We start from the raw sequence: 23,759 nt of genomic DNA on the forward strand, positions 1-23,759 counted from the left end.
AATTTCCTTTTCCTTCTTTGCAAACCACAGCAAGACAAATGGCTCAGAAGAGCCAAGACCAGAGCTGTGGGAAGTTCTCCAGGGTGCACATGCATACCCCATATGGAGATGTCTCCTCTGTTTAAAGTAGCAGCTTTAGGGACTCAAACCGTAGAAATATTTTATTAAATATTGAACGGGGGTCAGGGGGGAATTGGTCTTAGGAAAGCTCATGCTGGCCTGGATGCAGTCATTAAGGAAAACATTATATAGGGCTCTACATTAATTCTTTCCTGGTAGACCATCACCGTGGTGTTGTGCTGTAATACCCAGCTAAGCTAACCTCTCAGCTGGAACTAGGCCTGCTCCCCCAGCTCTATCCCCTGCTGACAAAATTGCTGTGCAGGAGGGTGAAAACCCAACAGGCAGGTGGTTTTGAACCACCGCCTGCTTGTTGCTGCCCCTCCTCATTTTGGAAGACTGGCTGGTTCCTCAGTATAAGCTGTTTTGCTGCATGGTGTGGGAGAAGAGTCTGTTTCTCCGTGAGGACTGTGACGTGATTTTCCTGCTCGTCTGTGCACAAGATCTCGTGGCCACCAGAAATTATTTGATCCTATTCGTGGCCATAAAGAACACGAGTTTATAGGGCTGACTTCCTCCATAGGAAACGGAGAAGAATTCAGGCCGGGCGGTGAGGTGATGCACCAGGAGAGTGTCCCTGTGGGCGGCTGCTGGAGCGAACGAAGAAGCAGCACTGGCTTGTGCTGTCTCTCTGCCAGGTGCAGAGAGACACCTGAGCAGTATGAGGATATATGTTATGTAGAGAAGGGTAACCCACAGCTCTGATCAACTTAGTCTGGTGTAATTTTCCTATTTCAGGAGTATTACAACCTGGTTCCAACTCTTTTCTGGAGTTGGCATAAGGCTTGAGCAGAACAGCCTTGAAGTGCCTGGAGTCTGTAAATGGATCTTGTCCTCAAAGCGTCTGCAACTTGACCATCATCGGGGTACGGAGGGTGCCTAGAGCAGCTACGCTGCTCACCTGCATGTGTGGAAACCGAGACAGAGCCAGCTCCAGGAGCAACAGCCCTGGAGCGGGATGAATACCATCAAGTGTGTGATCTCATCTTGTTAGACGGTCAGACAGTGAAGAATAGAGGGGAACGGATGTTGCTGATGAAAATCTGTTGCGGGTTTTTTTTTTTTCAGAAGCACTTTGTAAATGTTGATCTCAGATATACATATGCTCTGATGATCCAGACTTTGTGGTATCTGTTTACTTTGAATTTCACTGCCATATCCATTGCCAGCCATCTATCTTCAGTGATGCATTATCCCAATTCTAAAAGCAGTGAATAAAAAGGGCGCTGTTTTTACAGAAGAGCTAATTATTCAGCTTAACTGCTAGGGATACAAAAAAGCACAGTAGCTACTGCTGAATCGCTGTGTTTTGCTCCTTCAGTGAATAACAGACCTTCTTTGACGTAACAGCTATAGTGTCTTAATTTTTATAATCACTGGGAAAAATGTCACCTGCCCTGTTAAGAGAGATATTATCCTACTCTTGGCCAAAACATATTCCCCATCTCTATGTTTGGAGCCCTCCTCTGAGGAGGTAAAATTAAGAATTCCTCACTGAAGTAAGATTAGCAGTTGCCGCATCCAGAAATACCTCTCTTATTCTAAACCAATTAGCAAAGGATAATGACTGGTTTCTTTTGCATCAGGAAACCATAAATAACATAGCCTGTGATTTCTGTGTTTGAGGATGTGAGATGCTGGATTAAATTTTGATCTGAATAAGGTATTTGTCTGAATTCTTTCCCTCCACACCTTGTATTTCCAGGCACAGCATGAAAAGAAATCAGAGTGCTGGTACCATTTTTGTCATCCAGGCTGAGGAAGCCAAGAAGAACCTTCGGGCCAACAAACCTAGCACTGAACGTTCAGGTGTCTATTTAAAAATTATTATGCAAAATAATACCTCCATCTAGAATCTGACAAGTTTAAAATGAATCATTATTTTCATTATTTCACCCCATAAGAAAAAATCAAAACATCAAAATTGTTCTAGCAGCTAGGATAAAGATTATGGCCTGGCTGCACATTGAAAGCAGCAAAACAGAGCTTTGGGCTCCTCCAGAAAGTCTCACGCTCAATTGAAGTGATACTAAATTGTGTAGGCTAAAACGTAAATTCTCATAGAGCAACTGTTTCTTGAATGTTCTAAAACTTTGTGCAAATCCCCTTAAATATACCGGTATGGATTAAGTCTCTTAAAATCCCAAAGATTAAAAATGCAACCTCACAGCTCCATCTGCTCCAAGCAGTCCTCCCTGCTGTGGGCAGTTAGAGGGGCTGCTCTGACGGCTTCTACCCTCAGAGGAACCCTCCTATCACCCGTATCGGTCCTTAGGTAATTGAGTCTTGAAATTGGGAACATTCTCGGAAACTTACAGTAGTTGCTTTTAACTCAAGGACTCTTCGAAGTGCCATTAATATCCTTTTTCTTAAGCTCTATTTGCAAAATACTCTCCCTCCAGCCTGTCCTCTCTCCAGGATCCACTGACAACTTCATAGCAGGGGTAGTCGGGGCTCCTGCTTTAACATTTACTGTCTAACTGAGTCACTAGGTTTTTTATATCCTGCCACCTCTGTTTTGTGTAAAAAGTCTCCGTAACTTAATGCCTTCCAAAAGAGCCAGGAGCAATAGATCTCCAGTGTCCTGATTTTAGATGTCGAGTCTCAAAACTATTTACAATCCAGAGTTGTTTGGCTAGAGCACATCTGTCAGAAAAACATCATCATGAGACAGAGAATCTGTTTCCTCACTGGTAAAATATGTGCCTGGTTTCCAGTTTGAATTCATCTTTTGTTTCTTGTGTTTTTCGCTGCTATACTCAAGATCATTTAATATGTGGTATTTTTCCCTGAAGATCCTTTTATTTTATGAATCAGTTACCTCTCAAAACTATTTAAATCTTTACTTATAGGCACTACTGCAACCATTTCTTTTCTGCGGTTTGCTCTTGTACCCTTCCTGTATGTCACTGATTTTTTTTAAAGAACTTTGGAAAATTTATATTATTTTAGTATTAGCTCTGCTGTTTACACTTTTTACAGAGGTAAATGTCCACTACTTACAGCTTTTTGTTATCGCTCTGAAACTGTTTAACCCTGCTGTTGCCATAGTATGATTCAATATAATATAGACATATTTGAAATAAGCTGGTGGTTCTGAAATAGTAAGAACTGCCGCTTTTCTAAGCAGTAAATCCAGAACATGGATCAATGTTAAAGTATTCCTGTGCAGTTTGAGGCCAGTGACCTAGGATACTTTTGAAGAGACAACATAGTGTATTTTTGCAACATATACATTTGTTTTGCTAAGCACTACAAACAGGTTTTTATTGCACCGTTTAAAACAGAGTCCAGGCAGTGATATAAGCATATGGAGATGAGAGAAATCATATTGATTGTAGATAATTTGGATTCCTTGTTTGTAGTAAGTAAACTTACACTGCTTTTACACACATGTGAGTGGACTTCTCAGCGTTTCCATCATTTCCTCTGGAGCCACTTTAACCAACCTGTGGTTATGGTGCCCATGGCAGCACTTTGGCAACTCAGTTGTGATTTCAGTTCACCATCGTTGGTCTTTCAAGAGCGAGCCACTTCTCTGCCAGGTGCACTTCTTTTAGTTCTAATACAAAAGGAAAAAGAGTTTTTTTCACCAGCTTTTTGGTGCTATCAAGTTTTTTCATGAATTTCTTAATAAGCCCACATATCTTCCATGCATTTTTGTATTGGCTTAAAAGTTTTGGGGTTTTTTTTGTTGGTTTTGGTTTTCGTTTGGAGGGTGGTGGTTTTGTTTGTTTTAGGGTTTGGGGTTTTTTTGGGGGGGAGGGGTAGATAAAAGGCAAAGTGTGCCACTAGAAACTTTTAATGCTTCTATGTTTTTCTGAAAGTTTTACTACATCCATTTTCCTCTACAAGCACAGGGAAAGCCGTGAGTCATTCTGCTTGGAAAATACCTCCGTCTTCAGTGCTTTCTCAGAGAGAAGTATTCTCTTTTTAATTGTCATTAAAAGTAGTTTGCTTGATGTGATGCTCAGGAATGCCTTCTTCAAATTAAATATCTTCCTTGCCTATTTTATTGCAAGACTCTGATCACGCTAAAGACTCTGATCTGTTTAAAGACTTATTCCTGGCCTGGACACAGTATGGCCTTGCACATAGAAGACGCAACAAGAGAATATGTGAGAATGTGTTGTGAGTGGAGTTCTTAAGCGACATTTTTTTTTCTATATATACATATGTAAACGTGCGTGTGTGTATGTGTATATACAAATATAGCATGCCGTATTTATAAGTATGTGGCATATACATATATATTTTTTTATATGTGTGTGTGTATACAAAAATTTTAATTTCCATCTTTGATTGCTGAAAACCCCTGGGCACTGGCCTGTATCAGAAATAGTGTGGCCAGCAGGAGCAGAGAAGTGATTGTTCCCCTGTACTCGGCACTGGTGAGGCCGCACCTCGAGTACCGTGTTCAGTTTTGGGCCCCTCGCTACAGGAAAGACATTGAGGTGCTGGAGCGTGTCCAGAGAAGGGCAACGAAGCTGGTGAAGGTCTAGAACACAAGTCTTACGAGGAGCAGCTGAGGGAACTGGGTCTGTTTAGCCTGGAGGAAAGGAGGCTGAGGGGAGACCTTATCGCTCTCTACAAATACCTGAAAGGGGGTTGTAGTGAGGTGGGTGCTGGTCTCTTCTCCCAAGTAACTAGTGACAGGATGAGAGGAGATGGCCTCAGGTTGCACCAGGGGAGGTTTAACTCGGATATTAGGAAAAATTTCTTTACTGAAAGGGTTGTCAGGCATTGGAACAGGCTGCCCAGGGAAGTGGTGGAGTCACCATCCCTGGAGGTATTTAAAAGACGTGTAGATGTGGTGCTTAGGGACACGGTTTAGTGGTGGGCTTGGCAGTGCTAGGTTAACGGTTGGACTCGATGATCTTAAGGGTCTTTTCCAACCTAAACGATTCTATGATCTTCACGGGTCACCCCTAAGGTTTTGGATCTGAGCCATCAAACCCATTGCCCCAGATCAACGCTCCAAGCCTGTAAGTTCAAATCCTACACTTTAAAAAGAAAACAAAAGCAAATAACTTGCTGATAGTGAAAACGAGGTGCTCCCTTGCAGGACACCTTACAAATACCGAGCAGGCTTTCTAAGGCGGTGCTTTTTTTCCCCCCGAGACCATCCAGCTCTTGCCTTGCCGGACGGGCTAGAGGTTTTCCTGCATTGCCATCTGCTGGGAGCTGCGCCCAAGCGCAGCCCCGCCGCCCCCCGCCGCCCCCCGGCCGCCGGCCCGTCCTCTCCCGGCCAAGGGGGCTCGGCGGGGATGGGGGATGCTCTCTCCTCCAGTGAGCCCTGTCTCCAGGGTTCCTCCTGCGTGTGCTTTAAAAAGCGGTCGAAATGCCGCGCCGGCTGCGTATGGAGGGGAAACGGAATAGAATTTGTGCGTGTAGTTAAGTAGGCACGCTTTGGGGGAAGGGCGAGGAAGTTCAGAGCTTTATAAAGGTCATTTTTGCTCTTCTCCGAAAATGTAAGGTGCTTGATACTTCTCAGAGCTCTGCGAGCATGAGCAATCAGTTATATAATTTTTTCCCCCCAAAAAGATAGAACTTTAGAATTTTTTTTTTAGATCAAATAAAGTATTTTCAAAATAAATTTAGAAAATTTTTTTCCTGAACAATCAGGAAGCTGTGGCTTTCAGTGGCTGTGCCTCTTCCGCGGCCATGTAAGAATGCGGTGACAAAAGCAACATTAGAGTATTTTCTGTGATTTAAGATGCAAGAAGGCTGTCACAGTTACCCAGCTCAGACCGCTGCTGGCAGCGCAGTTTCCTTTACTATCCCTATAGATCTATCTTATCCCTTTGAAATTACTGAGTGCAAGTTTTGTGTTTAGATTTAAAAAACCCAAACAGTTTCCTAGAATTCAAGTTACATGATCTGGAGCAGAACTGGACGTTCGGAGCTCTGCAAGCCCCTGCCGGAGGCTGTTGAAGGAGTTGCTCCAGAGCAGACTCATGCATATCCACAGATCACAGATTCACACAGATTCTGCCAGAAAAAAAAGTCTCACCCTGGCTACATTTTACTGATGTATGAATAACTGACCCATTTTTTTTATGGAGGAAATTATTAGGGGATCAAAAAGGTTGGTCTTTCATCTACTGTCCCTCTTGGAGCGGTTGACCTTTATGGCGCGCTTAATAGCAAGCCAAGAAAACTTTGTGTATAGTTTACAGAGGCATATTCACCACTGCTTTTTCTGTATTTTGTATCAGTTTTACAGTTACGACTTGTGAAAAGAGGAAAAGTAGCAGTGATTCATTTAAGAGGCCTTTTAATGCTTGCATGAAACAAGCAGAAACACAGAATATGGGTGGCTGCATGAGTAACGCCGCTGAGCTCGCGCTGGGGCAGGGACGTGTTGTTGGAGGTGCTGCAGCTCAAGGGATGGAGTCAGCAGCCCAAATCCTGCACTCAGCTTTTCTGGGAGGCTAGCACATGGTCTGCTTAAAATCAACTTATTCTTCGTATGCGTTGACTGTATCTGCAAGTCTTGTTCCATGCTGTATTGAGGTTCAATTGCCTGAAAGTTTGTGAAACATTTTGGGAGTCTTAGTAGTGCACAATATAAATGAATAGCTGTATGTTGGTCAGTGGGACTGTCATGATGCGCTTGCTGCAGAAACTGAGGGCACACAAAGGGCACCTAGTACATGAAACATGAATAAATATTTTCCTATTCTACTCCCACCTACATATCGAGCCACAGAAGTGCAAAACACCTCCTTAAAAGCATAAATAAATTAATGGCTCCAGACAGTTCACAAGACTTGCTACCTTCTTTTCAAGACACTTCCTTCTTCCTTTTAGTTATACTTCAGTATTTCCTTTTCTCTCAAACTGTGGTCTTTGCACTCTGTTTTTCTCCCAACTACCTTGTAATCTCCTAAGCTAGGGAGGAGCCTGCAAAAGCTGACCTGTATAAATAATCTCTTCATAAAAACAAAGCATTCTTTTATCATAATAGTAAAAGAAACTCCCTACAAAAGCTTGTTTTGATCCATGTGGCTTTCTTGGTCACTGCTTATAAAAGATGATGGATATACCAAAACTGCCTGAAGGCTGAGAGCATGCTCGTTTGGGCACTCTCCTGGTGCTGACGGAACACAGTGGATTTTGACGGATGACTGAGGGCTCACTCCTTTTTTATTGATCACAGTATCACTGTGGGTTCAAGCTACCTGGTGCATGAACAGGACAGAGACATCTGAAATGGAAAACCACTGATCGGGCAGGTTTTGTGCAATGGCTGTATGACACATGCAGATCCATCGCCTGTCTGGGTCCGATAGCAATGACAACAGTTTCACATCAGGAATGGACTTCATCACTCCCATTGTGACTGGAGGCAGCGCTACAGCTTTTAGCAGCTTCAGAGCAGTTCTATCCTTTTCCACATCCTTGGGAAAAGAACTAAAAAACAATTCCTTTGGGTATCTGAAGCCACAGCTCTGTGCAGTCTCTCATTCAGAGAAACCAGCTCAAGCGACCGCAGTTCTATTACAGGCTGTGGCTTTCCAAGGATGGGACAGCTCAGGCATCAGGCAGAAAGAGCTTCAAAAACATACCACCAGTGAGTCAAAGTGACACCCAAACCAGTCTCTGTAAGTTAAGAAACTTCTGCTAACATCGTATGTTTGAAAGCAGTCCTATTTGCATATGTGTGAAAATGGTATTTCTGTCGCTGTATGATTTAGCATCAGAGGGTCTTCAAGCAGAATTTGGGCTGGATTTCCTCTTATTGGAAGCTTGGGCTTCTTCTCTTCCTCTGCACTCTCCTCTTCTATAGGTTAACAAGTTTTAAGCTCTTCCTTTTCTGAACCACCTGATCAGAGTCCTGCCTTACAGGCTGGTATGCCCCAGACCCCCAAAGACACCTGCATGCAGTGCAATGGGGCATGCCTTGATCTTCTTTGGGTGCATTCATGTAGAAATACTAACTTCTGATGTGGGACATATATCGTCTAACACAGAAAAATGCTCGTTAGGTTCCATTTAGAGTCTGCATAGATCTTTCCACAGATGAAAAAGCAATTTACCCTCATTGATACTATTCAAGTTTGTCAACATGGGCATGCAGTTTCAGGAAACGCTGTAGGATCATTTTTTTTAATTATTCTAGACATGAATATAAGCTATGTGTAGGAAGGTGCTCCTTGATTTGTGATGGTTCTCCTACAGCTATTCCTGCCCCATCCAACTTACAAATGGTTATTTAATTAGTGATCTAGACCATACAGAGCAGGTTCATTCATCTCCTCCTATGACAGAACTATAAAATGTTACAGTAGGCTGCAGTGTTGTCACAGTCAATATTTCACATAATTAGAGGAGGTCGCCAAGTATCTTTGGCCTTGCATTATTGATGGTTTAATGAATAGACTATTCCTGCTTTGAGAACATCTATTTAAATATAGTCCGTACCCCTTATGAGGTAGTTCAGAGCTTTCAAATAACTGTCATCCTTTTGCTCGAATCAAAACAGTGGTTAAGCATCTATTCATCTCACATAGAAGGTCAGTATTTTCTTTGCAACCCAAGTGGCACAAACTCTGTGACAATTTAATATTAGTGTTTATCGTGTTTCTGCATGTTCAGGCCTGAAACCAAAGTTATTTTAACTCCAAATTATTTGAAGGGAAGCTTTTTTGCCCAAGTTCCATTTTGGCAGGAAAAGAAACCCTCCTTTTTAATTTCATATCATTAAGCTGAATACAGCTATCTCAAACGTTCAGTAGGGTTTCTTTCTGCCTGACATGCACTTTTATTGCAAAGTTGGAAAACAATCCCAGGCAAAGAATCATCAAGTAAAATGGTGGAACTCTCTCCTACCTAACCTTCTTTTATAAAAAGACTATACCATAAAATTTAGTATTACAAAAAAGTCTGAAACAATCCTTCCTAGAGCCATCAGTTTGACTTTTAAATTTGTGATGGAACACCCAGACCCAAATAATTGGTGTCAGTGGACAAAATTCTAGGGTTTTCTTTGCCTATGTGTTTGGCCAAAGATACTGGACCAACTGGAGGTGATCTCTGGATGGACCAACTGGTGATGCCTGGAGATATCTTGTAGAACATTCCCATTGCAAATGCCTCCTGCCAATGCTGATAACGTTGGTTATCCTCAAGAGGTGGTGGACAGGACAGTGTTTCTGGAAGAGTCTCTGCTTCTGCAAGGTGTCACTCACTTTGGAGAACTCGCAAAGTGTAACTGTGTTGCTCTTGCTGATCTGTCAGCACAGAGGTAAGAAATGCAACTTCTTGAATCAACAACCTGTCACAATCCACATGACATGAAGCTGCAGACTCAGGCTTTGCTGACATCAGGTGTAAACTGATAGTAACGTTCAACCTTAAGGCTCTGAAGGGATAGCAGGTGGTGTTTGGTCCTGCCTCTGCACTCCACAGAGTCCTGCGGTCCCCTGTGCTGAATGGCCCAGAACAGTCATGTCAACAGAAAATCATTACAGGTGTAGAGTGGTTGTGACTTTGGCAGCTAAATTAATTCTTCGGTGTTCTGGCTCTCTTCAGACTTTTATCAGTTTGGTCCAGATGAAGAGAGTATGGAAATATTTGAATGGTGGATATTTACCATGTTCATTAAAAAGCAGAAGGGGAAAGAAACTCAGAAACTTGAGCAAACACGATTTTATGTAATTGTCTTTGATTTAAAAAAAAAAAAAAAAAAAAGCTTAGCTCTTGCTGGGATTTGCCTAAGGGACTACCATGAATGAGTTACACAACTCAGCATTCATCAACTGATTCTTTGCAAAACCATATGGCTCCTTGCAGGGATTTCTTTAAACATTATGCATGGATATGAAATTGGTGCCTTTGTAGATGTTAAGTCTTGAGTTGCTTGAGGCTTATTTTGAAATACTGTTTCTAGATAGTACAGCAATGCTAATTTTGCAAGCAATAACCTAATAGAAAGCAGTTGTTCAGGCACTTTCAATCAAATTAAGAAAAGAAATAGAAAAATAAGAAATATTGAAAGAGTAAACTGATCTAAACTTTAAAGATGAGCTGTGCCATTCTGTGTGGCTTTCACATGGAAATCCGTTTTACTCGATGGAAGGCAATGAGGAAAGGAGAAACATTATTGAAAAGTAAGATGTCATTGGTTTCACATATCAAATCAGAAATAACAGAACCACAGCAAAACGTATGTACTCATTTACTGCAGTAAATTTGGTTGAAAATACAAGTTCATTTCTTGTAAAAAGTGTTTAATGACGTCTTCCCCTACCTCAGGAGCCAGTAGAGACAGCTGCAACACCAATTCACGTACATTACTTCCAACACATGCCTTAACTGTGGCTTAATGGAAATACCTTTCAATTATCTGGTAACGTTTTCAAACAGGAATAGATATTTTAGATGTCTCCCTTCTTCAGGATGTTCAGAGCAGGTACCTGCAAGGGCTCGATCTTTCCCAGTGGCTGATCAGCACTTTCAGAGATGAGGGTCTGCAGACATTTCTAATTGAGCACCCAAAACCGAAAGCAGGTCAGGCGCTACCACGAGCGAATCCAGGGCAGTCTCACAATCTCCAGTAACTGAACCATGCTTGTGTGGCTGGTGCAACGGGAGACCAGAATACAGACAAATCTTTTAACCTCTCTCTCACCATAGGTGACCCTAAGGGCAGCAGGACACATGCCAGGGACATGCCCTCAGAGTGCAGCTGCATGCAGAGTAAAATGCTGGATGCTTTCCTGCATGTGGGAAAAGGCAAGGGAGCACTTTGGTTAACCACATTACCCGACCGCAACAGAGTACATACCATGCTTTAAGGGTGGGACCTAGGTAGGTAACACTCCCCTGCTATGCTCAGTACCTCGGCTTCTCTCTTATTGCTGTGATCCTTCATCAGCTTCTCTCTCCATATGCTGATGGGTTACCTGTAACATTCATCAAGCGGTCTGATGTTCTCAAGTGGAAGGTATTGTACAAACACAGTTATGCTCTAATACTCTCCTTGAAAGTCCTGACAACTGGGCTCTATTCACCATTGTGTTTCCTTCCAGTTTTTTAGAAGTACCATTTAGCTAGGGCTACACAGTAACAATCCTCTCATCCCTGTAATCTTCTAAAGCCAATGTAATTTCCAAGTGCTGCAAAGTGGAGGATCTTTCCCAAAGAGAAAAATCCATAGTTTACACCACTGGAAGCCAAATGTCACAAAGTGCTGGGAAGAAAACACTGTAGTTTCAGCTAGTGAGCACTGGACTGTGCTTGCTTATTTGCTCATGCCACCATATCCTTGCATCCGCAACCTACAAATCCATGATAAGAACCTCATACTGTGTTTCACATGGTGTATACAGACCCCACCTGAGAATGGCATCCAAGCTACTGTGAAAAACTCTGTAGACCCTCCAGGCTTTGGGTAGCAGCAGCTCCTCAAGAAAATTCACTTTCCGATGCAGAAGTGAGGAGGGGGGCTGGGTTACAGGGTGCCACGAATGAGGGCCTGGTTCCCTGCCTTCCTCGCTTCCTTCCCTGCCTTGGATTAGCTTCTTGGCAAGCGAGAGGGCGGCGGGCAGGGGGAAGAAGAGGGAGGCCGAAGGTCTGGCTCCCCTCACCGCTCCGAGGAAGCCCTGCTGTAAGGCGTGAAGGCCGGGGGGGGGGGGAGGCCCCCACGCCTGACCTGTCACCACCTTCGCCCCGGGGGGGGGGTGTCTCCGAGGGGCAGCACCTCGCGCGCCTGCCATCGCCTCAGCGCCCCGCCTCGGCACCCAGCCCTCCGCGACGCCGACCTCCCCGCGGCCTCTGCGGCCTGCGCAGCCCCAGCCCCTCCCCAGGCCTCTGCCAGCCCTCCAGGCCGGGCCCTGGCCTCAGTTGCTGCCAAAATAACCTTTTTGAGCGATTCTTTGGGAATAGCCGAAGTAGGTTTGTCATCACGGGGTGCTGCTGGCGGAGGGGGGGGGGGGGGGCCCTGGGCTGGGCCTCTGCGCCCCCTGCGGACAACAAGGGGTTAACCCCCACCCCCGCGAACGAGGCGCGGTTCCTTTAAGGCTTTCCCCGCCTTCCCCTATTCGCGCTTCCGGCTGGTGTGACGTCACGGGGGCGTCACAGCGCGGAAGCGCGGGGAGGCGGGGGGGGGGGGGGGGGAAGAGCGTAAAGCGAGGTGGGGAGGTGGTAGGCGCCGGGGGGGGGGGGGGTGAGGAAGGTACCACCCGCCGCGGGGCGGGGGGAGCAGCCCCTCGAGGGGCGGGGCTTCTCCTGAGGGGCGGGACTTCCCCTGAGGCAGCGGCCCGGCCCGGCCCGGCCCGGCGTCCTGACAGGGCTCGGCGGGGCGGTTGTCCCGTCAGCTCGGCGTCTCGCTGCCGGCAGAGATGGACCAGCGCCTCGCCGAGCTGGTGGAGGAGCTCACCACCTCGGGGGAACAGCGGCTGGAGCCCGGCAGGCTGAAGGAGCTGAAGAACATCTGCAAGTACGGCCGCCCGGAGCCCCCCGGCCCGGCCCGGCCCGGCCCGGCCCGGCGCGGGGTGGGAGCCGGGCCTCGCTGCCTCCCCCCGAAAGCGACGCTTCTCCCCGGGCCGGAGAGCCGCGGAGGCTGCCCCCGAGGGCCGTCCTGGGGCCTGCTGCCTGAGCTGGGTGCTGCCAGCAGAGAAGCTGCTGGTTTAAAATTTAACATACATTAAAAAAAAAAAAAAAAAAAGTTGTGTTTTTATGTGCCGAGCCTCTTTTTTAATAACTCCCGCTCCTTTTTTTTTTTTCCTTTTTCTCCTTTCTCAGGTCTTCAGATGAACATATCAGCCATGCCTATCACCTGCTGATGACGCGGCTCAATGAGGACCACGCTGAGATGCGCTTCTCAGCTTTCCAGATCATGCAGGAGTTGTTCGTCAGATCACATCAATTCCGGATGCTAATTATTTCCAACTTCCAAGAGTTCTTGGAGCTCACGGTGGGGATAGACCATGAGCAGCCTCTTCCCCCACCCAAAGAGGTGGCACAGAAACTGAGGAAAGCAGCCATTAAGTCAGTGCAAGACTGGCATGAGAAATACGGGGAGGCCTACAAGAAGCTTTCTCTGGGATACCACTTCTTAAAGCAGAATAAGAAGGTACTCTGCATTTTTTACTTCTATGTGTGTTTTAGGTGGTGATCACTAGGAGATGTTTAAAGTGAGGAAACCAATAAATATAAAAGAAAAGCTGTTGGAAATGACACTGTCTTTAGGAGACATCCTGTTGAGCATGGTCTTTGAAAAACAAACCCCAAACTTTTTGTTCAATTTGCAGTATTAAAAACCCCAGGCTTGTACTCAGAGCTGGGCTCAACTAGCCTTTTCTCAGGGTGCAAAAAGTATTGCTCACCAGTAGGTTATCACCCACTGATTCCTACCCCAAGCCCCAAAGTCTAGCCCTTTATAGAAGGGAAATAATGTTACACCTTAAACTGAGGATAATCAGCCATTAAGTCTTTCTATGCCAGTTTAAACTAGCCTGATTTCTGTACTGAGCTGTCCAGTTCTAGTGTCCTCCTGCTGTACGACAGAGACGGTCAGTGTAGGTGCTAGCTCCCCTCAGCTGCAGCGTTAGTGTGTCATACAAGAAGTTTTAATAAAGAGAAATTTCTTTTATGTAAACACTTGCTTTTAGATCTCCCTTCTAGGCTTCAAGTTATTATGTTTGGAGCACTCTTCTGCTTTAGTATCTCTTCTGAGGTGCAAACAATAAAATTGGGAATGATATTCCAGCATTTACGCTGTCTACAATGATAATATCAGGCTTTCAATAAACATTGATTCTCTTTGTCTTCAGAAAGACAAATGTTCAGTGTTCTTAACAGTAGATGAAAAACCTTTGTGATACATGATGAATTTCTGTTGTTCTAGTTCCATACTAAACTAATAGTGTACCTTACTTGTATTATTTATTATCTTGTGTTCTTTTTCTATACAGTTTTTGGCATCTGCTCTCAAAAGGTGATTGTCTTTGAATCCTCCCTTATTGTCTTGTTTAATAAAGAAAAAAAACTAAACAAAAGTGACAAGGAAAAATGCAAGACTGAGACGAGGGAGCTTTAGCACATAATACAGTTTTACCATATTGAGCACACAAGCGTACCAGAAGTCTGCTTAAGTTTGGCATGTCTGTCTGCTCCTGCCCCCAGTTATGACTGGGTGATCACTTTTTGTATATTTCTTCTAGAAACTTTAGTACCAATAGAAACAATCTTACCTAGTTTGCTAACTCTTGTACTTAGAATTGAGATGAGCCAACTGACCTAACTGACCTTTTGCCAGCTTAATACTTGAAGTTTGAGAAACAACAAAAAGATTTGAGGAGGCATTTGTACTTCCTAGTAGTAAAGTACATCTGCTGTTCTGTGTTACAGGTTTGGCACAGTAGTATAGGGCAACTTGAGAGGAGTGTTAGCTCTGTGTGTGGTTTGTGGTTTTGGCAGGTTTTTGGTGTGGGTTTTTTTTTTAATCAACGAAATCACCTTATAAATGGTTGGAAGATGACAACTGTTGCCGTTTTAGGGTATAAACCTGGAGAGCTACCCACTGTTTTAATGTTAGTAGGTCCATATTAGTAGGTACCAAGTAGGTACCTATATAGATGTTTGACTTTAAGAACAAACAATATTTCAGTATATCTGAAAATAATTGTTTTCAAACTCCTGTCTAAAAGTTTAAAAAAAGAAGAAAGGGGAAAAAAAATCCCAAAGATTTCAAATATTTCCAAATATTTGCACATTTAGGCAACTGAGTCATATTATAGTATCTTTGCATTAGAGGAGTGCATGGATGGAATTAGAGAGTGAGCTGCAATTATGGAGTGAACAGGATTTTGAGCAGCTCAATATAGAGTATCTTACTGCTGTACTTCAGTATTTTCCCAAAAGTTGCAGTAGTTGTCTAGGCCCACTACTTACACCATTTAAATCAAGAACAATTGTTTGCACCTCGTCACATCCAGTTCCATAGTTACAGGCTTCATATAGTCTGCACCAATACAGGGGTAGAACAACAACTCTGGTCTCAGTCCATATCACGTAAATGAGGTTGGATGGGTTCTGACCAAGTCTGTTAGTGCTGACCCCAGGTAACGAGTCCGTGCACGCATCCGTAACTCAGGCCCCAAGTTATTCTGACCTCGTGAGGCTTCTGTAAGAGGCCAGTGTGCCCTGTTTTGGGCAAGGGCAACTCGAAGCTTTGTGCATGCTGTAGACTTGGTTGGTGATATATATTTAGTATGTGAGGTGCACTCTTGCTATCAATGGCGAACCACGATGATTGGCAGTTGTAAGAGGGGCATCTCGACAAGTGCCAAAGCATAAAACAATGCAGCAGAGCAGCACATGGCTGGTCCTTTTGGGACAAAGAAGGGGAAAGAATGAGCAAATGAGTCTACTGTAGGCATTCTGGTATGCAGCAGAAGTTGTCATTTAGGAAACTCTAGCTAATTTCTTGTTTTCTGTGCAAGTCCAATCTGACTGCCTAGAAACAGTAGCTGTAGTTCCTGGGTTCTGTGTCTTTGTTCCATTTTTGTGGGTGATGTTGCTCTTTGGCAAGATCTGTTTTCTCCTGCTACTGTGTGGAGAGCTATGCAAACTTGGTAGAAAAGTCAGATCTCAAAAATCAAAAACCTCACCCTGATGATCCAAGTGCTGCTGTAAGTTGTGAAAGTAACTCTTTTACCCACCTTCTCTCTGCAGCCCCCATTCCCCAATAAGAAAAGAGATCGGTAAGTGTGCCTTTCTTCCTAAACTGATGGAGACTCTCCATGCCAGTTTTGTGAAAGCTGAAGTATCCTTTTGCTCCTAGAGGCTTTTATATAAAAGCAATTTGTCTTTAAAGTGTTTGCATAAATACTACTTGTAAAAAGTATTGTAAAAAAGGGATTATTCAGCAGTAGGAACATTTATATAGCAAGACACTTTACTTTAGCACGTGGTTAAGCCCAAGTTCAAGCATTTGTTTTTTAACTTGTATATGCAGTTACCTACTTGCTTAATGCTGAACAAATATTCAGAAGTTTCAGTAAATTTGAGATGAGACACCAACAAAATTCTTGATTGTGCAAAAATAAGCAAACTTCAGTTGTAGGATGTACTTGGTTTGCTTGACCCATGGCTAGTAAGTCCATGTACATGTTACAGGAGAGATCTTCTGGGACTAGACAGAAAAGTGAGACTTACTTGTCCTGCTTAGAGTGATCTCAATGTTGTCTGGACGTGTACCTCGTAAGTGAGATTCAACTTCACTGTTTTACTCTTGTGTGGCTCCAAAACATTGGTGTAGGATATCAGTATCTGGGAACCATTACTGTATGTTGACAAGCTTTATCATCTAACAGTGGCAATAGCAACAAATGTTCAATGGGTGCTTGTGATATAGGCAGAGCACCAGAGAGTCTGGGGACTCTATTAGCAGAAAAGTACAGGCTTGCTCAGCACTTGGTGTAAGCTGTATTGAAGTTAATGAAAGTTATGTGGTAGCAATCAAAAGGAAATACTGTGTTTTTCTTTTTTGAAGGGGTTTCCTTATGCAGTAACACAATCAAGACTCCTTTCCTTAAAATAAAAGTGAAAAATATTTATATTTTCAAGCCCTTCTAAGAGCAAACTAAAAAAAAAATCCCATTGAAAATATTTTAAGAAACACCATTTTGAATCACTCAGATTTATGATTATATTTTAGTTGTAAGAAATTAAAGTGAGACTGAATGATAACCTTTCTCTCAATCCCCAAATCCAACAAATGTAATTGTAAAATCCAAAACTTGGTCTTTTTTAATGAATTTGAATGTCTTCTCTTCTACTTCCCTTGCTTACAAAGTTCTTCAGTAAGTGATATGTATATTTGTGGTAATAGTGCTTATAAAATTTCCTAAATTTCCTTTACTAATAGTGGACCTAGCGTGACGTTTTCATGTAATTTGAATACTTACCCTGTGTAGTCTCTTCCTGCCGGTTCCCCCTAACCCCATGTCTCCAATGCTGTGACAGGTCTCCCAAAGCTTAGTTTGTTCTTGCAATTTAGATGTGGAAATCTAAGCATTTTGGTTTTCTACCTTATGATTCCTTTCTGAAAGCCATTGATTCTCAGCAGTCCCTTATTAGTAGAAGTAAAAACTCCATTCAGAATTACTGTAGTTATTGATTCTAGGAGGAGAAGAGATAAAAGGTAGTACTGCTGAGCTTCTGGCTGATCGCTGACATTAGAGGATTTTTCACCACAGATAACGATCTTAGGAAATGGATTTTCTATATATTTCTTAGGAGGAATGTTACACTCTTTTCTTCATTTCCTCCTTAGGTGGATTTTCAAGATGTGCATGCCAGAACTGTGGCTGAAAGGAGGAGGGAAGAGGAGAAGCAAAAACGATTGGATAACATTTACAAAGAAAAAGCCAAAAGAGCTGAAAAAGAAATGGAAGGTGAGTTGCTTTGGTTCTTTTAGGGTTTTTTGTTGTTGTTGTTGTTGTTATTGGTATTTAAAGCAACCTTTTTTAAGGTTATATAAAACAAATTCTAAGAGAAGAGCTATTCAAATAATAGCTGACCAGAGAGGGTGGGAGTACTACATTTGTTAGTGTCGTGGTTTAACCCCAGCCAGCAACTAAGCACCATGCAGCTGCTAACTCGCTCCCCGCCCCCCCCCCCCCCCAGTGGGATGGGGGAGAAAATCAGGAAAAGAAGTGAAACTCGTGGGTTGAGATAAGAACGGTTTAATAGAACAGAAAAGAAGAAAGTAATAATGATAATGATAACACTAATAAAATAATAGTAACAATAAAAGGATTGGAATGTACAAATGATGCACAGTGCAATTGCTCACCACCCACCGATCGACACCCAGTTAGTCCCTGAGTGGCGATCCCCTGCCCCCACTCCCCCCAGTTTCTATACTAGACATGATGTCCCATGGTATGGAATACCCCGTTGGCCACTTTGGGTCAGCTGCCCTGGCTCTGTCCTGTGCCAACTTCTTGTGCCCCTCCAGCTTTCTCACTGGCTGGGCATGAGAAGCTGAAAAATCCTTGACTTTAGACTAAACATTACTTAGCAACAACTGAAAACATCAGTGTTATCAACATTCTTCGCATACTGACCTCAAAACATAGCACCATACCAGCTACTAGGAAGACAATTAACTCTATCCCAGCTGAAACCAGGACATAGAGCTTGACCCTCTGTCTCTCTCCCCTAAAGAATATCAGGGGAAACAAGTGACAGTCCTGTGAGCTCAGGTACTGTGGAGAGATTTTTTTCTTTTTTTTAAAAAAAAAAAAAAGGTAGCTGGTAAGGGTCTGGTCTATGCATTCATACTTTTCTGAATTACAACCTCAAGCAAGCATATCATGAGACTTTTCAGAGCTAGTGCCTTAAGTTCTGTGTCATTGACTAGGCACTCAACTTCTCAACTTGAGACTTCTCAACACCTTGTTGGCTCATGACCTTAATTACATTGTATATACAGTCATCCTGTTCCAGAAGTATAGGCAATGGTCTGCACGGGAATCCTGGGTGCAGGATTATCTATGAATAGTGTCATACTGCTGCTAAAAAATGTGTCTAACTGGGGGCTGAATCTCTAAGTGATATGTACCTAGCAAACATATTGCTGTAATACGAAAGAAGAACAGAGATAGCAAGTATATTATGTTGCAGTTACAAAGGGTTATTTAATTAAATTACTTCAGTATATGCAATGCATCCAATTGTGTCTGCATTTATTCTGCATGCTGAGAACGTTTTCATGCATGAGGGTGGAATTTTAAAGAGATTTAACCGTCTTAATGTCACTTTTATTGGTAGCACCTTTTTGAGCAATAGTATATATTCATGGCTACACCTACAAGCAACTATAACATTCATGGCTGTAGAATGAATACGCACCAACATCACTAAGAATATCCTCATTGAACCTTGTTCTCCTTCAAATTCTATGAAGTACTTGTGTCACCTTTGCGTAGTGAAATTTTAGAGAGGATAGGGAAAGGAGGAACACTGATTCAAAATTATTTGCTCAGGAAATTCCTACTTAAGAAAAGTATTGTCACAATTTCTGCAGCGGAGAGATCTGTATGGCTAAATTACCACTGATTACTGGATAAGTGGATTACCCCTTTGGCAGTCATATTTGTTTTGTAAATCTGTGCCTGCTCTGGAGGCATTAACTTTTTTACAGTATATAACAATATTCTAAAACAATTGTGTCTTGATAGAAATGTCCCAAGAGATTGCCAACGCACTGACAGAGATGGAAAACTGTTTCCGGCTTCTGATGCCAGATCCTTTTGACTTCACTGCAAATGACACGGAACTGGAACCTAACAAACAAATGTCTGCTAATGAGGACAGACCTGCATCCCCGTTGTCTTCCCGGATGGAAGTTAACCAGTCCTGTTTTGGATGCATGGATGATGAACAGCCATGCTGCAGCAAGGACGTTCTTCTTGTTTCTCAGTGTGTTAGAACCGATAGAACCAAAGAGTTAGAAGAGAAACAGGAGAAGCCTGAGCAAGAAGAATTAGATGGAGGCTCGTGCTCAGAAGCTCAATCTAGTGTCCCAGCTCTCAGTGATGACGATTACCAGACTTTTGTTAGGAACCATGGGCTTATTTCACATAAGTATACTCTAGACCTTGAAATCTCCACAGGTACCTGGAAAAATTTTTCACTTATAGCTGGAAGCAGCCTTTGTCTGAAATGCTTTGTAGTTGTGGTTGGTTGTTTGAGTTTTTTTCTAAGACTTAAATGCTGGGGTTCCTGGACACCACTTTGATTTATTTTGGAGTTCTTTTTTATTTCTGGTTCATCTAGTAACCATTTTTAGGGCTGGGTGTCCTTGTGTGTGATTAACAGATTTTATTAATTACCTTCTGAGACTGAACTTTTGTATTAGTTGTAATCACATTATAGCACTACATAGTACCTAAAATAAGATGAGTTTCCTGTGTTAAAAAAAAAAAAATCTGGTTACCATGTATAATTTTCTTTCTCATACGCTTCACTACTCACCTCTTGCTCTCTATAGCCGGGGTATAAGCTGCTAGTTTTAAAATCTTACAATTGAGTGTTTCTTAAACTTTTTTTTTTCCTTGCTACTGACAACTTGCAAGAAGCAGTTAGTTTTGCTAGGAATTCCTAAGGATTATGATTATACCTTTTTTATATAACTTTGCTAATGTGAGTTACCTCTAGAAAATTAGGATGGTTGTGTTTTGGTAGTCTAAGTGAAGTCTCTTACAAATACTGTCCTAATGCAATTTCATGTGCAAACAGTCAGTAAGGCAGGTATCTACTTCTGTGCTTGCAGACAACAGAATTGGAAATGTATCCGTGCGGCTTATGAATGACTAATGGGTGAAAAGTACCATTTTTACTTGGATAGTGTCATACTTGGCTTCTTTGACAATCAAGTCCCTATTGCCGTTGGGGCAGGGATTATTTTATACTGAATATGCTGAAACTGGTACAGTAAGGCCCAGTTCATTTGAACTTAGGACAAGATGTAATGTAAATAATAAGGCTGCACTTGTCTGTGGTTTATTTGGCGATTCCTTAGTAGTGATGGTTTTAACAACTCTTTCTGTTATCACTGGACTGAAAGCTTTTCATCTTTTCTTCTGATTTTTTTTGAATGTGTGGGTGATGGTAGAATAATTAATACTGAACAGAGAAACATTCTGATGTTTGTAACTTTTCCTGAAGTCATCAAATATTGTAGAAAAGTTCATGTCAACTTCTTCTGCTTACCTTCTTGAGCTCTTACAGTGAAGATAATATAAGCATTGTGCACTAACTCTTTTTTCCCCTGTTTTGAGCAGAAATAAAAGTGCATGAGAATGAAGATAATACTGCCATAATAAACAATGTCATGGATGCTCACAAACTTCTCAGAAATAAGTTCTGGCCTTCTGTGCAGTCCTGGATTCAGGTGGGATAAAGAGACAATTTTTTTTCATTCTTTTTATAAAAAGATGGAGAAGCAAGGGCTGGGGTACAGTAAGTCTTGACAAAGAGTGAGCATAAAGGAAATTAAGGTTGAAGAAACATTGGTGCAAATAGAAAAGATTTCTAGTTCAGTAGGCATGGACAAAAGCAGACTACAGGAGCTACATGACTTGTTTGATAGCTCTCAGCATTAGGTATGCTACCTACAGTCATACTTTTTTTTTTTTTTTAAAGATATAGTAAAATGGGACTTCTTCACAAAGGATTAAAGTAAAACACAGCTTGTTTTTGTCAGACATGTCTGTATCGGAAAAACAGTATGTCCTTTCTGTCAATTGATATTACTGCTCAGGAGCCTCGTGCGTGGAATTTGGCCTATGGAAGGACACTCTCGGGAGATGTTTATACCAGCTGTTCATTCTTTGTTTGTCTTTAGCAGTTGCTATTAGCTTTTATATTCTAGATAGGAAAAGAAGTGGCTTCACTAATTGTTACTTGGAAAGTAAAGGAATTTGTGACAATGTTGTTTCATTAATTATGAAGGAAAACTGAAAATGTTTTTTGGCTCAGATGCCTAGAAAAAAGAACAAGAATGTTGATTTCTTGCTTTGCAGTTATTTACCAGAGCAGGAATAGATGATGATCGCCTAAGATGTGCCATTGATCTCAAGAATAAATTGGAGACTGCTATGAAGAAATACAAGGAAATGAACATTTCCTTTAAAGCAAAAAAAAGAAAAGTGGTGAGTTTCTTAAAATTCTATTTTACTAGAGGGGACCATTAGTAGTGCTTAGCTTGTATACAAAAAATGCACTTTCTCTTAAGCCTTAATCTGGGAAACTTTTCAACACAAGTTTTATTGAAAAGTACACTAATTCATCTGGTTGTAGCTTCACTCAAGGAAGTTTCACTAAACACCTGTACAGTATGCCAGGGGCCTGGTTATTAGACAAAACCACGTAAGGCAGCACTGTTGTTTAGGATAGAGAAGCGATTAAGTTCAGATTTTATTTACTCTTAGTTCATGTGTAACACTGTTATGTCCTCAGCTTCTTTTGTGCATAATTCTCAGTAAACACTGTATTACTCATGTTCTTTTATAACTTGCCAAACTATGCTAGTGTCTCACAATTCAGGAAAGTAGTGTCTCTTCTATGGAGCATTTACTCTTTCTAGTGAGCATGTAACATGATTGAGGATATCTGAAGAGAATTAGTTGTTATATAAAGCTTTAAAGCATCAAAATAGTTCACAAATATTAGCTACCCAGGTTTTGTGAAATAGGTAGAACTTGTAAATAAATGGAGGCTGAAAGATCAAATGGTTTATTCAGATCCAAAAAGGAGTCTGCGGCTTCTTTATGTAGCTAAAAAGCAGAGCTGCATAATACTAATTTCTGTTGGCTGCTGCGATCAACCAATATTACTGTATAGCTTGACATGAAAATAAGTGTGTTGGGTCAGGGTCCAGAGTAGAGTCTGGTTTATGACTGGATTGTAAGAATTTGATCTGGACATTATACCTTGGACTAAATTGTGGTAGCCTCGTTTAGCCATGACTGAGTGTTGTAGACTTTGCTTTCATTGTGCAAATGAAGCTTTATCAAGATTAATCTGGTTCATAATCTTAATACCTACTGATGTACCACACCAGTCAAAAATGCCAACTCTGAATGAAAAGTACTGAAAGACTGTCTTGTCAGAGGTTTTTTCCCTCCAGTGAAATATGTGTGCTACCTTTATGCAACCAGCTATGAAGGAATCCAGACATCTGCTGTCATTCCTGCCATTTGCTTGACAGGACTTCATTTGCTGCACCTCTGCATGGAATATTGGTTGCTATATTTCTTGCAAGATATAAAGGACATTGAAGCCTTGATTTTCGTGTGTGAGTGCATGCATGTGTATGTGTTTAAAGTGGTATTGTTACCACTTCTGGAGATTGATCAATGCTATCTATATAAGGTTTGAAAGCTAATAAATTCCATTGTTAGAAGGAGGGGAAAAAAAAAAAAAAAAAGAAAATACATAGCAGTGCTCACAAAGAATACATTCAAAATGAAGCAATGCAGACTGAGGTGTTAACTTAAGCATTGAAAACAGTATATAATTATTCCTAGGGTTTTTCTCCAGTAGAAAATACCCAAATTTAGTGTTAGTGCTGAGTTACTTTGAATTTATAAGGTGAACATAGAGAGCTTTGCACTGCAGAAGGAAACTGTATAAATTATCTTTTATTTGCATGTCAGATGACTTTGTTGAAACATAAAAACATGCTAAAATGAGAGTCTGATAGAACAAAATAAACAGCATCTCTGAGACCATGATTATTAAATCCCCATCTGTCAAATATTTACATGTCAGCATATGAAACACTACACGTAGCTCCTCTTTAATTCAGCAGTGCTGCTCATGTTATGTATTGTTGCCTCTGTCTGTATGTCCTTGTGTCACTGGAGCTATAGTTCTTGCCATGCCAAAGTTTTGCTGTCTTCTGTATCTTTAGATCCAAGAGAAGAAGTACTGATAGTCTGTCCTTCAAAGCACTGGCTCACAGCCATCCTGTCCCGACAGAGCTCAGCTTTACAGATGTTATTTGTTAGCGCATGGAGTCAATGAGTGCTGCTACCTGCTCGTGTGTAGAGATGAGCACACCTAGAAATGAAGGGGAGCATTTAGTAAGCAGGGAGAGAAAGAGTGTGTAAATG

General features: G+C 42.0%; 1 protein-coding gene and 1 long non-coding RNA gene across 4 annotated transcripts in view; one reads left to right on the forward strand and one right to left on the reverse strand.

Annotated features, from left to right (window-relative positions):
* Positions 1 to 3,316: 3,316 nt before the first annotated feature.
* On the reverse strand, positions 3,317 to 12,072 carry LOC115342269. 2 transcript variants are annotated; one of them, XR_003923699.2, is made up of 3 exons: positions 11,987 to 12,072; positions 10,913 to 11,030; positions 3,317 to 3,682 (listed from the first exon to the last, which is right to left on the reverse strand). It is a non-coding gene; the product is annotated as an uncharacterized LOC115342269 (long non-coding RNA). The 2 variants fall into 2 exon arrangements; XR_003923698.1 differs by lacking the exon at positions 3,317 to 3,682 and adding an exon at positions 6,398 to 6,646.
* Positions 12,073 to 12,353: 281 nt separating this feature from the next.
* Positions 12,354 to 23,759, forward strand: part of UVSSA (UV stimulated scaffold protein A) — a 58,921-nt gene continuing 47,515 nt past the window's right edge. The window contains exons 1-6 of one of the 2 annotated variants that reach the window (XR_003923037.2): positions 12,354 to 12,565; positions 12,871 to 13,201; positions 17,408 to 17,528; positions 19,320 to 19,754; positions 20,925 to 21,034; positions 21,666 to 21,794. Coding sequence is in view for 1 of the 2 variants with exons in the window: in XM_030011944.2 (XP_029867804.1) it covers positions 12,468 to 12,565; positions 12,871 to 13,201; positions 17,408 to 17,528; positions 19,320 to 19,754; positions 20,925 to 21,034; positions 21,666 to 21,794 (1,224 nt within the window). In the remaining variant the exon portion in view is untranslated. The remainder of the gene's footprint in view (positions 12,566 to 12,870; positions 13,202 to 17,407; positions 17,529 to 19,319; positions 19,755 to 20,924; positions 21,035 to 21,665; positions 21,795 to 23,759) is intronic. The other variant, XM_030011944.2, reaches the window with a different exon arrangement.

The sequence above is a fragment of the Aquila chrysaetos genome, chromosome 1 (assembly GCF_900496995.4).
Source record: "Aquila chrysaetos chrysaetos chromosome 1, bAquChr1.4, whole genome shotgun sequence".
Taxonomy (NCBI): domain Eukaryota; kingdom Metazoa; phylum Chordata; class Aves; order Accipitriformes; family Accipitridae; genus Aquila; species Aquila chrysaetos.